We start from the raw sequence: 14521 nt of genomic DNA, 5'->3' as shown, positions 1-14521 counted from the left end.
CCTGCACAAAGGCTGTCCTTCAAGGGGAGGGTGAAAGAAGTGGAAAATCACATTTTCATTCTTTAGTGTCTCCATACGACAGCCAGAACTGGGCAGAAGCTAATTATATCAGAAGCATACTCCATGTTGCTGCATCAGCTTTGGGAATGTTCATTTTTAAATTTATTTATAGCTTGTCTCATTCCTCAAAGGAGTTCAGGCAGCTACAAAAATAAAGACAATAAAATTGAAAAAAATTAAATTAAAAAAAACCATGACCAGGGAAAATGTGCAGTGGAATGAAGTGTCAATTATCACGTTTTCTGACTGCAAAATCTCCCTCACAGCTGATGCACCATCATTTACTAAAACAGCCCCTCTTGTTGGACATTTCCAGTTTATTTCATTTGTGATGGTTTGTTGCTGTTGCTGTGGTTGTGGTTTTGTTTTATTGAATTTTGTGTTAGCTGCAGCTAATACCATCTTGCTGATGGCTTTGTGCTGCTCTTGAATGATTACTCAGGACAAATTCCCTGGAGACGGATTATAGGATCAGAAGGTCTGAACTTCTGTGTGGCTCTAGCTGCAAAGCACCAGATTGCTTTCCAAGAGCGTTGTAGCAATTTATAATCCAACACTCAGCCTATTTTTTGGCTGGGAGTCAAGCCCCAGAATGTGAAGGAGGGGTCTTGGCCTGGAGTGGGGGCTGAGGGATGGGTGCACAGGACCCCTCCTTATTGGTTATTTATGGGGATGGGCCGGGAGGAGAATAAGAGAGGCCCCTGCCCTCCCAGTTGTTCCTTGGGGTGACTGGCCCCATAGGGGAGGGGCAAGGCTACCTCACATTTAGAACTATGTAGTTGGTGATGGTCAAGGTCCTAGGTCTGATGGGCATCCTCCTCCCTCTCCTCCTCAGCCAGTAATGGCTGCACTATGTCCTATGTCCCAGATCTGGGTCCCTTATGCTGTGGGAACACCAATAATACTACGCTGTTTCCTGCCCGAAACGGTGCGGGAGGGCTGTGGCATGGTAGTGGGCCCTGGAAACCATCCAGCCTTCATGAGGAAGAGCAGTTAAAGCACAGACATGTATGATGTTGGTATTGATTAAAAGCCTTATGGGCAGAGAAATTCACCATCTGCCAGGGCCCCAGCCATATAAGGGCTCCAGCCGTACATCCTCCAGGGGACTGGGACCTCTCCAATTGCAGGAGCCTTGCCTTCCCCATCAGATTAGGAATTCCCCAAGGATGGGGACAATGTCCTTCCCATCTGCTTGAGAACTCCTAAGGGGCATGTACTCTGTCTCTCCATCGTATCTGGAGCTTCCTGGGAGCATAGCTCCTGTCTCCGTCCTCAGACTGGGAATCCCCTAAGGGCAGAGGCCGTGTCCTTCCACCCAGTTGGGATTCCCTGAAGTTGGGGACCACATCTCTGATGTACAATGCTTTGTATGTACTGACTGCTGCAGGATTCTTGGAGTAAATGGGCAGTCAACTTCTTGGAATGGTATTGACCATCTGGACTTCATCAGGGTGTCCAAGACTTCGCCATTCATTAGACAGGGGCCATGTGCACAGGCAGAGCCCTGGCCTCTGGCTTCTAGCTCCTGACTCCTGGTCCCTCTACTTTAATTTGGCTAATGGCAGAACCAGACTCCTTCCTGGGCTGCCCTAGAAGAGGATCCTTGAATGAAAGAGGATAGGATGGGAAGGTGGCAGCTGGCATGGTTACCTCTTATGCCATGGGGGGGCTGCTCTCTCTGGAAATTTAGGCCTGGGGTCAGAGCACTGTTGAGCATTTTACACCCTAGGCCAGAGGAGGGGTGACCTGTGGAGCAGGGCTCAGCTAGTAGCCCATGAGGTATGATGTGTAGGCAGCACCTGGGGCTCACAGAGCCTGTTACCCGTGTTATCTCTTCTGACCTTGGAAAGAGCTGGGGTGTATGAACAAGTATTTATAAGTTTACACAAATCAAATGAGGAAACTGAGGCATGGGGAAGGTAAATGACATGCCGTAGGTTACACAGCTTATAAGTAACAGGGATTCTGCCCTTCTGTCACACCAAGTCCCACTCTCTTTTCTTCCTGGAGTCCCTGTGACTGATCTAAAGGCCACACGTTTAACAGAATAAGGAGGAGGCCTCTGTTGCAGCAAACCAGCTACCCCGCCTGCACACAGACTCTAAGGGACACCCTGCTTTAAGCTGTTCTTAGTTACTAATACCTCAGTGAGAATGAGTTTGAAATTTTCTCAAGAGCCATGGGAGATTAGGAAGCCTCTAAGCTTCATAGAGAGCCTGGCTTTGGGGGACACAGGAGCCAAAGGCAGAGGAAGAAGTGGCAGCTTGGTGCCCCCAGAAAGACGTGCTCCTGACCTCACAGTTGGCCACAGACAGCCAACTCTCTCATCCTTCTCCCACCACTTTCCCATGGGGCTAACTTCACCCTGTCCACACGGAGTGACTTAACAGCTTAAGCCCCAGAGTCGGGGGCCGGAGTACCTGGGACAAGAGTCCTGAGGGAAATGGGGTGAGGAACTGGAGGTGCCACAGGGCTAGAGTTCTGCCCCTAGCCTACTGGAGCTGTGGCCCACAGGCTGGCCCCACTGGGCTGCGTTGCCTCCAGCCACCCTGGGCATCTCCATGTGTAGCTGTCACACTCCTCCCGCTAAACTCCTCCCTGTGCTTCCTCTGCAGTTTTCATGAATACGGCCATTCCCATTGCAGCTGTCCTCATAGTAAGTGGATCCTTTCTCCATCTCTTGGGGGTAGGGTGGAGGGGGAGGGTGTCTGCAGTGACAGGTTGCCCAGGTTTGGTCTTTCTGCACCGGGGCCTCAGAAGACAGGCTCCACAGCCAGACTGAAAATAGGATCGAAAGTTTATAGAGGGTGCGGCCCCTCCCCAACTCCAGCCGGACAGGGGACTCTGCCTCCAGGCCTGGAAGCCTGGAGGCTTAGTATTTAGAGAAATTAAACTTTCTTTTAAAAAATAGCTATCCAAATTTTTAATTTTTAAAGTGAAACATGTGTATTGTAGAAGCAATGGGAAATCTAGAACCGAAAGTGCAAAGAGAATTAAAATCACCCATAATCCCACTGGTAACATTTTTAATGTGTTTCTTTCCAGTCTTTTTTTAAGGCCTATGATATGTCATTTTCTACAAAAATAGGAATGTGCTGTCCATGCAGTTTTGTAACCTGCTCTTTTAAATTTAAGAATATGCCACACACAATTCTCCATGCCATTAAATATTACAATGGTGGCTTTCTAAAGCAATTTTGATAAAACTGTGTGTGAGCTGAGCCATGGGGGTCAGGCAGCGTGCTCCTACAGAAAGGCCTGGGCCCCTACGAGCCTGCAGCCGCCTCACCCAGCCTCCCATCCCCGTCTTCTGTGATGGCTGCAGTTCCTTAAAAAGATCTACTTATTTCCCCCGGGGCCGGTGTCCCTGAGCTGTGTAGAGTTCACAGCCTGTCAGGTACGCTTGGGAATTCACTTCCAATGTGATTTATTGAGCTGGTTCCTGGCCTGGCTCCTGGGGGAACTGTGGGTAACAGAGACCACTGAGCTAGCCAGGTGGCTGGGGCAAAGCACTGCGCAGTTTCGTAATCACTCTGTTTATGTTATCCCGATGAGGACTGGGGAGATGAGCACCCCGCCTGCTGTCTGCAGAGGGGGCTGTGCTGACCTAACCCGAGGTCTCCTCCCTGCTTATTCCCAGCCAAGACTGGCCAGGACAGGGAGTCTTGGCCAGGACAGGGAGGGAGCAGCCCCTGCTCTCCAGCTTGAAGTCCTGAACTTGTTGGGGACAGTTCCATGAGATGACTGTGGGGATGATGAAGGTGTCTCCAACTGAAAGATCCTCTTAGGAGCCCGCTCTCTGCCAGCCCTCTCAGTTCCCTTCCAGTGCTGAGTGTTTCCAGTGTGGGAGGGACCCACACCCTGGGCCACCCTGACCTCACTTGTGCCTCTGTCCACAGACCTTCGTGGGCCATGTCAGCTTCTTCAAAGAGGCCGACTTCTCGCCCTCTGTGGCCTTTGCCTCCCTCTCCCTCTTCCATATCTTGGTCACACCGCTGTTCCTGCTGTCCAGTGTGGTCCGATCTACCGTCAAAGCTCTAGTGAGGTGAGGGGAGGGTCCGGGTGAGGGCACTGGGCAGGCAGGTCCTGTGTCAGCCTCAGGGCTTGCTCGAGTGACGGCCAAACCACAGCTGTTTGGTCCCGGAACACATCCCCATTGTTGGGCCTCGCTGTGGCTGGTCCTGGTTGGTCAGAGGGACATTGGCCTGTATGGTTTCCCAGCTCGCCATCCCTGAGCAAGGACTTGCTTACATACCTCCCAGGAGAGGGGACTCACTGTCACTTTCACGACAACTTAAAAAAAAAAATCAGTGTTGAGCCAAATGTGGAATCCTCCTAAATTCTACCCACTGGTCCTAACTTCACCCTCCAGAGCCACCAAGAATGAGGCCATCCCTTCCCCACGTGGCAGCCCCACGGATATCAGAAGGCATCCACTGTGTCTATCTTTCCCAGGCCAAGTATCCCCTACCCTTTCCACAGCCCCTGAGCCCTCACAGCCTCAGCCAGTGAAACAGCTTCCCCCAAGCGCTGGGTCCTGCTCTGATTGGCCCACAGCTCTTGGAGGCTCCCACTTCCGGGCTCTAGAGCCTCATGGGGACTCTGCCACTGTCCCAGAGGCATTGCCTTCTTGGGAATGAAAGCCTGAAGGTAGAAGGCTGAGGCTGTGGCTGGGAAATGCCCTATCTGGAGTGAGAAGATGTCCTCGGGCCTCTGAAGTAGCTCTGGTTCCTTGAAAGCAAGAGCCTGGTAAGGGCTGGCTTGTTCTTACCCATGGCCAGAGGACCAGTCAGTAACAAATGTCCTCTGTGTCTTCAGCCTTGAGGAAGGTGACACCCCTGTCTCATGGGACCCTGGCAGGTCCTGGGAAGCTGGAAGGAAGGAGTAGCTGTTGGAATGAAGTAGCTGATAGGGTAGCTTGCAGGGGGAGGCTCTAGCATGGGTTCCAAGATGGAATGGGGCATAACTCAGCAAAATTATGCTTAAGGAGTATCTGACCAGGGAGTAGCTGGTTAAACAGGGATTAGCTCCCATTTCCACAGTCGGCTGTGCTGACTCAGTTTCTTGGCCAGGGTGTTGTGGGGTCTGATGATCACCCCTCCTCCCACCACCCACTCTCCAGCCCTATGATTCTGTGTAGAAGCCACAGATTTAAGAACGCTGCACCTGCCTGAAAACTGTTGCACTGATCCCAAAGCATTCATATTTTCAAACACTCTGGATCCCACTGTTTCCAGGAATGGAACACCAGAGTAGCAGAGGTCTTTTCAGTGAGGCAGCTCAGGCTCTGGCTGAAGGTGGGCGCAGGACACCACCTGAAGCTTCACCCCAAGAGAGGAGGGCCAGCTCCACTCTTCCCAGTCACTGCCTGCCGGGGAGGGAGGCTGGACAGGGGATTAAGGCAGAGCCTGGCAGTCTGCCCCTCCCATCCAGGGGGTGGCGCACAGAAAGAGTGACTCCAGGCCACAGCTCACTTATACCCAAGAATAACCTTGCCTGGGGATGGCTTGTCTGCCCCAGGCCTGTTGGACATTTAGCAAAAGAGAAGAAAGGGGAATACAAACAATCCTGAGCTTCCCAGAAAGCTTTCGCACCTCCAGGATGGGAGAGAATGAACTGGAAGAGTGAAGCTTCCAGTGCCTCCTCAGCTTCACAGGGAAATCTGGACAGGGGAGAGGGTAGGAATAGCCGCCTCCCCCATGAGTAATGACACCTCCCCCAGCAGGCTGTTATGGGGATCCGATTACATAATGCTACAAAACAGTTAACACAGTGTCTGGCATATAGTGTATGCTTACAAAATACTAGCTATTGATTCTTTACCAATCCTAGTCCTAACTAACCTTAACCCCGACCAATCCAACACCAACCATCCTTCAGTCTAATAATCCAGACTAACTAACTTCAACATTAAACTAACCCTAAAACTAACCAACCCCACCTCCAATCCAGACCCCAACCTATTCCAGCTGACTGGCCAACCCTAGCAAACCCTGGTAACACCAATTACCTGCCCCCATGCCCACTGGTCTGCCCCCTTCAGTGTGGGCTTTGTGGGACTATACTTCAGGCCTGAGATCCTTCTCAGAGCTCTCTATCAGGCTGCACCCTCTCCCCTCCCCTCTGCCCCTGGCAGGGGTGAGGGGTGTCGCTATGCTTCCCGAGCAGCGTGCAAAAGCTGAGCGAGTTCCTGTCCAGTGCAGAGATCCATGAGGAGCAGTGTGCCCCCCATGAGCCCACACCTCAGGGGCCAGCCAGCAAGTACCAGGCGGTGGTGAGTGCCCGGCCTCCCCTTGCTACTCCCAGCATGGTCCTCTAAGGCCCAAAACTTGGGCCTGCTGTGTCGGACTTCTGCCTTTTTTCCCAGGAAGAGGGGCTCCCTTCCCTACACAGCTCCCAGCCCAGTGGGTCCTCACCTCCAAACCACCCCCAGCCCCTCAAGGTTGTGAATCGCAAGCGTCCAGCCCGGGAGGATTGTCGGGGCCTCACCGGCCCACTGCAGAGCCTGGTCCCCAGTGCAGATGGCGATGCTGACAACTGCTGTGTCCAGGTGAGTCCTGCTGCCCCATGCCCGGCCACCCAGCACCAACTCCCAGAGGGAGCTCAGCACCTGGAAAGCCAGAAAGCTGCATGCTTAGTCCTCTGCAGAGGTCACCCTGCCCGCCTATAGGGTCCATAGGAGTCCAGAAACCAGGGACCACCAAGTGGGAGGACCCCCAGCCTTAGGCAGGGGTCAGCATGAGAAGGCCAGTCTCCCACTCCCCTGCTCTGGAAGTGATCCAGGGGCTGGAATCCGTCTTTTGGCTTTCATGGAGGAGGGGAAGCCAGAGACTGTTCACACTGGGAAATGGCTGCCTTTCTGCTCTCTCCTGGGCGGTGGGACGCGCCTAATGAAGATCATGGGAGGCTACTTCACATGGACCCCAGATGGAATCCCCACACTGTCCAACATCACCATTCGTATACCCCGAGGTATGGCCCAGTCCACCCCTCCAGCATGCCCCTCCCCATGTCCCATTGAATAACATGGAGATAAAAAGACAAAGCTGCATTTATTGAGTACCTACTCTCTGCTCATTCTTGGTGGATGCCCTGGGTATATTAGAGAAGGGGTAGGCTACATTCTAGAGGCTTCCGTGTGCTGAGTGGGAGTGCAGCACTAAGGACAGGGTAAAATTGCCACCCTTAATGTCAAACCATCCAATGCACAAAAAGATCAGAGGTGGGTAGTCAAGGAACGCAAGTGGAAGAGGTGGAGTTTCTGAGAATGGACAAAGTCCCTGAGGCCATGAGGCAGGAGGATTTTCTGGCAGAGGCAGCCATGAGCAAAGTATGGAGGTGGGTTGGAGGTGGGACTCAGGATGGCGTTTCTTGGGACCACAAGGAGCCTGGGCTCATACTAGGAGCATGGTAAAGGAGAAGCGAGTGCTTAGGAAGGGTGGCAGGGCAGGAAATCAGAGAGGGGGAAGGACCTGGGGAGCCATAGGAGGATGTTGATTTCCAGAAGGAAAGGGTTAAAGAGGGAGAGGACTTGTTGGGGATTCTAGGTAGGAAGAAAGAAAACAGGGGCCCCAGGGTTGGGTGCATCTGTCTGTCTGTCTTTCTGGGTAATGATTGTTCAGACTCCCCTGGCCCCACTCCCATCTGCCACCCTCCCTCCCTGCAGGCCAGCTGACTATGATCGTGGGGCAGGTGGGCTGCGGCAAGTCCTCGCTCCTTCTAGCCGCACTGGGGGAGATGCAGAAGGTCTCAGGGGCTGTCTTCTGGAGCAGGTAATAGATGTATCCTCGGGGCTCAGTGGAGGGGAAATCTCCTTTCAGCCATCCTCCTCAGTTGAGGATGTACACACATTTATTGGAGGGGCCACTCTGTGTTCAGTGAGGACTCAATAAATGCTGCTAATTGATATTCTCATCATCATTGCTAGTACGTATTCAACTCTTACTATGCGCAGGTTCTTTGCTAAGTCCTTTGCGTGCATTATTTCATTTAATTTTTATGATAACTAGCAAGGTCCATACTGTTCTCAATTCTCATTTATAGAGGAAGGTTAAACTATTTGTCCTAATTCACACAGCTATTAAGCGGCAGAGCTGGAATTGAAACTCAGTTCTGTCAGACTCTGAATCCCATGGTTACACAGATGCACGGCGGTAATTTCCCAGTGCGGGAAATTGCAACACCAACATTGGTTTCCAGCTTGGTCCTGAGCTGCACTGACATACACACCATAAGTGGGTGTTCTGAAGATCCAGATGTAACCAATAAATGTTGGTTTCTGGGCAAAGATCACTGTCTTAATTAAAGAGCCAGAATCCCAGGCTGAGTCAATCATGAATCTATTATTTATACCCACCTACTTCCAAGGAGCACTTGAAACTAGTTGATAAAAGATGCATGTAAAAATCAAAACCACAATAAGATACCGTCTCACACCAGTTAGAATGGTGATCATTAAAAAGTCAGGAAACAACAGATGCTGGAGAGGATGTGGAGAAATAGGAACGCTTTTACACTGTTGGTGGGACTGTAAACTAGTTCAACCATGTGGAAGACAGTGTGATTCCTCAAGGATCTAGAACCAGCAATGCCATTTGACCTAGCCATCCCATTACTGGGTATATACCCAAAGGACTATAAATCATTCTACTATAAAGACACATGCAGACGTATGTTTATTGCAACACTATTCACAATAGCAAAGACTTAGAAACAACCCAATGCCCATCAATGATAGACTGGATAAAGAAAATGTGGCACATATACACCATGGAATACTATGCAGACATAAAAAAGGTTGAGTTCATGTCCTTTGCAGGGACATGGATGAAGCTGGAAACCATCATTCTCAGCAAACTCACACAGGAACAGAAAAGCAAATACCGCATGTTCTCACTCATAAGTGGGAATTGAACAATGAGAACACACGGACACAGGGAGGGGAACATCATACACTGGGGCCTGTCTGGCGGTGGGGGGCAAGGGGAGGGATAGCATTAGGAGAAATACCTAATGTAGATGAAGGGTTGATGGGTGCAGCAAACCACCATGGCATGTGTGTACCTGTGTAACAAATCTGCACGTTCTGCATGTATATCCCAGAACTTAAAGTATAATTTAAAAAAAAGATACATGTAAAATAAAACCTTTTAAAAAGGTAAGAAAATAGGAGCTGAGAAATGAAGAGAGTAAAAAGATGTTCAGCAACCTGGGCAGAGGACAACTACAGCCATCAACATAAAACCTGGCTTTGTGCCCTCTGGTAGCCGAGGGAAAAAGGGATCCCTGGGCTTTGGAGTACTCATTTAGGAATAAAAGTTGCAACCAATCAGCAGAAGGGCAAGCTTTCCCTACCAATCATTTCTAGGGGAAAATTATTCAAGGTGTCAGGTTTTTCACAAGCATGAGTACAGAACTGAGCAGGGAGAAAGACTTTGGGCCCAATGTCTGAATATCAACATGCACCCCCGTTTCCTGCATTTCCAAGATGTCTCTGAATGGTGTATCCAAAAGATGGCAAATTTCCCTCCTCAGTGGGGTCGTGGGCTAGCAAATGAGCCCCTTGGGTTTCCCATCACCTCCCATCAGAGACTGTGATGTCTTTGGGGGCAGAGGGGTCTTTGCCTCCATTTGCCATTTTATTTGGGAGATTTTTCAACATAGCCTGACTGGGAAGGCCCAGGTATTTGGTTTGAGATCATATTGCCTTATTCCAACTGCCTCTCCAGCCTTTGGAGGGAGGAGCCCTTTTCTGCTGTCCAACTGCATGTCTGCAGCAAGAAGACAAGAGTTCCCAGTGCACTATGAGCTGAAGAAAGTAACCAATATTTATTGGGCACCTCCTATGGGCCATGCCCTTTGCTAAGTGCATTGTCAACATGATCTCATCAATCCTCCTACTAAGTTTAGGAGGGGAGTGTTGTTACCCCATTTCACAGAAGCAGAAACTGAGGCTCAGAGAAGTTGGGTGACTTACTAGTCAGTGTGTGGAGAAGAGACTCTGCCCATGTTCTTTCCCTCAAACCTGGTCACTGCTGGGGCCCCCAGGGCCTAGTCCTAAGGGTTATTGTCCAAGCCCCATGTAGTGGTCAGGCTGGATCTGGGCCCTCCTCCAAGGCAGGGCTTTTCCAGAAGGATTGCAGGGCTCAGACACTGGAGCTGCCCCTGCCTTGACCTGCTCAGCATGGATGTCAAAACCCACTCTGAACCTGGTCCCTTTGCCCTGCTTTCTTCTCCTCCCCCACCCTCATGCCCTCATGTGGCATCGTGCCTGCCTCAGGAGCTCTCCTTGTCCTATGTAGATGAAGCAGGCATGATTGGCAGGGGTCAGCTCTGCCCTGCCTTGGTCCTCACCTCTTCTCCAAGCTGTGCCAACCCTCAGGGTCTGACTGCTGCCCCTCTCTCTTAGGAAACCTCTGCCCCAGCCCAGGGAACACAAGGAGCCTCTCCAAGGCAAAGGACCCTAAGTACTTCTTTTTTTTATTATTTTTTGTTTTATTTTAGGTTCTGGGATACATGTGCAGAGTGTCCAGGTTTGTTACATAGCTATACATGTGCCATGGTGCTTTGCTGCCCCTATCAACCTGTCATCTAGGTTTTAAGCCCCGCATGCATTAGGTATTTGTCCTAATGCTCTCCGTCCTCTTGCCTCCCACCCCCCGACAGGCTCGGTGTGTGATGTTCCCCTCCCTGTGTCCGTGTGTTCTCATTGTTAACTCCCACTTATAGTGAGCACATGTGGTGGTTGGTTTTCTGTTCCTGCCTGAGAACTTATTATAGGCCAGGCATTGTGCAGGCACCTCATCATCTCAGTCAGTCTGCACCAAACTCTGTGCAGTAGATATTATTATATCCTCATTTATCAGATTAGGAAACTGAGGTGAAGCAAGTTGCCCAAGGCCACCCAGCTGTTAAATGGCAGAAGTGGGATTTGCACCTAGGTGCTCAAGTGCATTGGTTTGCCACCATGTGCTCAAAGAGAAGGGGCACAAGAGCATCATGAAGAAAGCATAGCTAGCCTGACAGTCCAAAGGCCAGCAGTCGCTGTGGCCGTGACTCACACACACCTGCCTCCTCCCAGAGCTGCCACGTGGGTCCTCACAGCTCTGTCCTTATCAACACTTACTCTCCTTAACAGGTAGCCTAGGCCCCACCTCCCAGCTCTGTTCGAGGCTCGCAGAGGGGCGGTAGTGAAGGGGTCTCATTTCACCAGGATCCTCTTTGCTCTCCCGCCCAGTCCTGGTCCAGCTTCTCTTTCAAGCATAGTGAAGTACATTTGTTAGCTTGCAGCCAACCCTGGGAAATCATGAGAATTTGTTCCCAAGTCAACTCATTCTCCAGCATCCACAGTGACGTATTCATTCACCCAGCTGAGCGCCTAGTGTGTACGAGACCCTGTGACAGCAACAGGAGTGCAAAGGTGACTAAGACATGGCCCCTGCTTTTTTTTTTGAGAGGGAGTCTCGCTCTATTGCCCAGGCTGGAGTGCAGTGGTGCGATCTCAGCTCATCACAAGCTCTGCCTTCTAGGTTCAAGCGATTCTCCTGCTTCAGCCTCCCGAGTAGCTGGGACTACAGGTGTACACCACCATGCCAGCTAATTTTTTATATTTTTAGTAGAGACGGGGTTTCACTATGTTGGCCAGGCTAATCTCGAACTCCTGGCCTCATGATCTGCCTGCCTTGGCCTCCCAAAGTGCTGGGATTACAGGCATGAGCCACCGTCCCTGGCCGGCCCCGCTTTTAAGAGGGGAGAGGAGACCTGGGCCTTAGAAGAAAGAGCACAGAGGAACCACAATTGACTCTGCAGTCAAGGAGAGGAGGCTCACTGCGGATGTGGTATTTGAGCCTTGAAGGATGAATATGGTTTCATCAAGTAGAAAAGGCAGGGATGGGAGAGGGAGGTGTTCCAGGCAGGGGTGATGATGTGGGCAAAGGCTTGCTGATATTAAAGAACATAGTTCTGTGCACCTGGAGTACTGGATGCGTGGGGTGCATTAGGAAAGATGGGACTGAAGAAGTGAACTTGGCTTAGATCCCATGTAGTAGGTCTGAGAAGTAAGATTTAACCCAAAGGTTGCAAAAGAACCATGCTTGTGATAAAGGATGATGGATTGGGGAAACAGAGAAAAAGACAGACAGACTGTAGGAAGGGAGGCATTAGCAAACAATCATAACATAGTGTGAGGTGTGCATTAATATTCGCTCATTTGATGTATTGATCGAGAAGAGAGGTAGGTACTGGGTTAGGAAACAGCTTGGGCAAATGCATGTGGAAATGAGAGAGATGTCAAGATGCATTGTAATGGCAGCCTCTTGAAGATCTTAAGTTGTTTCTGGTTCACTCATTTCGCAAATGAATTCATTTAGCAAAAGCACTATGGATACAGTGCTTACCTCTAGGAAGTAAGTTTTAGCCCAAATGCTGCAGAAGGATCATGCTTATGACAAAGGATGACGGACTGGGGAGAGAGAAAAAGAAAAGACAGACTCTAGGAAGGAAGGTCAGTCTGGAGCTCCTTATAGTGGCTAGGAGGAGGAGTCTAGGCAGATACAACTCAATTAGCTTCATCTGCTGTTTGTCTCTCAAAATCTAGACATGTGCACTGCTCTGGCTGGCCCACCTATCCTGGTCATCGAGTTAAGTGTGGGGGCTGTGTGTGGAGAGTCCCCCTCCATTACTGGCAGGAACTCCACACCTCAGACATTGAGTCCCAGGTCTGCAGGGAGGACATGCTTGCAAAGTGAGCTAAAAGCAAAACAGCCTTTGACCTGGCAAGCCTTCCCAAGTCTGTGCGCCTGCAGCCAGAGGCGAGGGTGATGCCAGGCTGCTGCTCAGATGCTTTTCAGCCATACCCAGGCCAAGATCTGGTGTCCAGGCAGCCAGAAGGAGTTCCAGGAGGCACAAGGCAGGAAGTTTGGGGATTAGGAAGTGCAGAATGGAGAATGCTCTGGGGAGATGGGTGCTTTGTTGGTACAACTGTTCCTTTATTCCTCCAGTGACCACGTGAGCAGTATGGCTGCACACGCAGGCTCTGCAGCCAAGCTGCCTGGGTTCACATTTGGTCTCTGTGCTTTGGAAAATTTCATAAGCTTTGTCTACCAGTTTCCCTTATTACCCATGAGATTGATGTGAGGATTGACCTAGCATGTAGTGAATATCCTATAAATATTATTATTCAACAGTGTACTTCTTTGCCAGGAACAAAATTCCCTTGTTCCTCTTTAAATGTCCTCCAGTCTGTCTCCTGGGAAAGATTCTTGTGAGCTCCCTGGGGACAGGGACCATATTTTATTTGTCTCACTGTATCCGTAGTGCTTTTTGCTAAGCGAATTCACTTGCTAAATGAATGAACCAGGAACAACTTAAGACCTTCAAGAGGCTGCCATTATAATGCATCTTGACATCTCTCTCCTTTCCACATGCCTTTGTCCGTGCTGTTTCCTAACCTAGTATTTCACTACCCCTCTTCTCCATCAATATTTGGAATGAGCAAATACCGTTAGTGCATACCTCACATGGTATTATAATTATTTGCTAATGTGTCTGTCTCCTCCATGACTCTGAGCTCCTTGAGGGATTATTCCATGTTGTACCCCAGGTGCCCCATGCAGATCTGTATTTTGTGCACTGTTCTGTGTAGGCTACAAAGGAAAAGGCCTAGCATCTGCCCTTGGGGAGCTCACCCACCCAGAGTGGACAGAGATGTGCAGACAGAGCTGCGGGGGGGGGGGCACGAAGGGTCCATCTGCTGAAGTCCTGCAGATGCAGCCCCGAGCTGGTCCCTCATGTCAGCAGCCTGGCTCCTGGTCTCAGAGAGAACTGTGTGGTTCCCAAGCATTCGCTTTAGGAAGAATCACCTGCCCCTCCCTGGCTCTCTGCTTCAAGGAACTGTCAACCTGGGAATTTGCAAACTCTCTCTTTAATCCTTAAGAGGAAAATATTTTGGTAAAAAGTCAATATTAGCAGATACACTCGGGTGAAATTCTTTCCCTGGAAATGAAGAATAGAGCCATTAATATCCACAGTAGAGTGACTTTAAATGCCCCAAGGGGTCGGCAGGAACCAGGACCCTGAGGAAAGGATCAGCGTGGGGAAGAGGCTCCCACTTCCCTGTGAGGAGCTGCACACGCAGTCTCACTGGAGCTCCCTGCTGCAATGCTGTTGCCTGTGGTGGCTGGTGTGGATGCTGCCTGCCAAGAGCCCTGATTCCCCAGGAAGAGAGAAAAAGGCTTCTCTCAGGACGGCCCTGGTCCCATCTGCCTGTACAATTCCTGGAGCCTTTGGGGAGCTGAAGTCAGGGGCTCAAGTGCCTCTGGTTTTCCTGGAGGAGGCAGGTGTGGTGAGACAGCTGACAGACAGGAGAAGGGATGCTCTGAGGAAGTGACCGTCCAGGCATGGGAATCAGATGGCCCCTGGCTGTAGTCCTGATGCTGCCACTTGCTAGCTCTGTGACCTT

General features: G+C 50.5%; 1 protein-coding gene across 11 annotated transcripts in view; it reads left to right on the top strand.

The window, feature by feature from the left end:
• Positions 1-14521, top strand: part of ABCC8 (ATP binding cassette subfamily C member 8) — an 85463-nt gene that overhangs the window by 42615 nt on the left and 28327 nt on the right. For 4 of the 11 annotated variants that reach the window (XM_030828860.1, XM_030828849.1, XM_030828851.1 and 1 more), the window contains exons 11-16: positions 2679-2719; positions 3963-4108; positions 6232-6337; positions 6431-6613; positions 6879-7035; positions 7730-7835. In XM_030828860.1, coding sequence (XP_030684720.1) covers positions 2679-2719; positions 3963-4108; positions 6232-6337; positions 6431-6613; positions 6879-7035; positions 7730-7835 — 739 coding nt within the window. The remainder of the gene's footprint in view (positions 1-2678; positions 2720-3962; positions 4109-6231; positions 6338-6430; positions 6614-6878; positions 7036-7729; positions 7836-14521) is intronic. The other 7 variants (XM_030828859.1, XM_030828858.1, XM_030828857.1 and 4 more) reach the window with 3 other exon arrangements.

This window comes from Nomascus leucogenys, chromosome 15 (genome assembly GCF_006542625.1).
Source record: "Nomascus leucogenys isolate Asia chromosome 15, Asia_NLE_v1, whole genome shotgun sequence".
NCBI classification, from domain to species: domain Eukaryota; kingdom Metazoa; phylum Chordata; class Mammalia; order Primates; family Hylobatidae; genus Nomascus; species Nomascus leucogenys.
The sequence above is the reverse complement of the archived record's forward strand: the minus strand, read 5'-3'. Positions and strand labels throughout refer to the sequence as shown.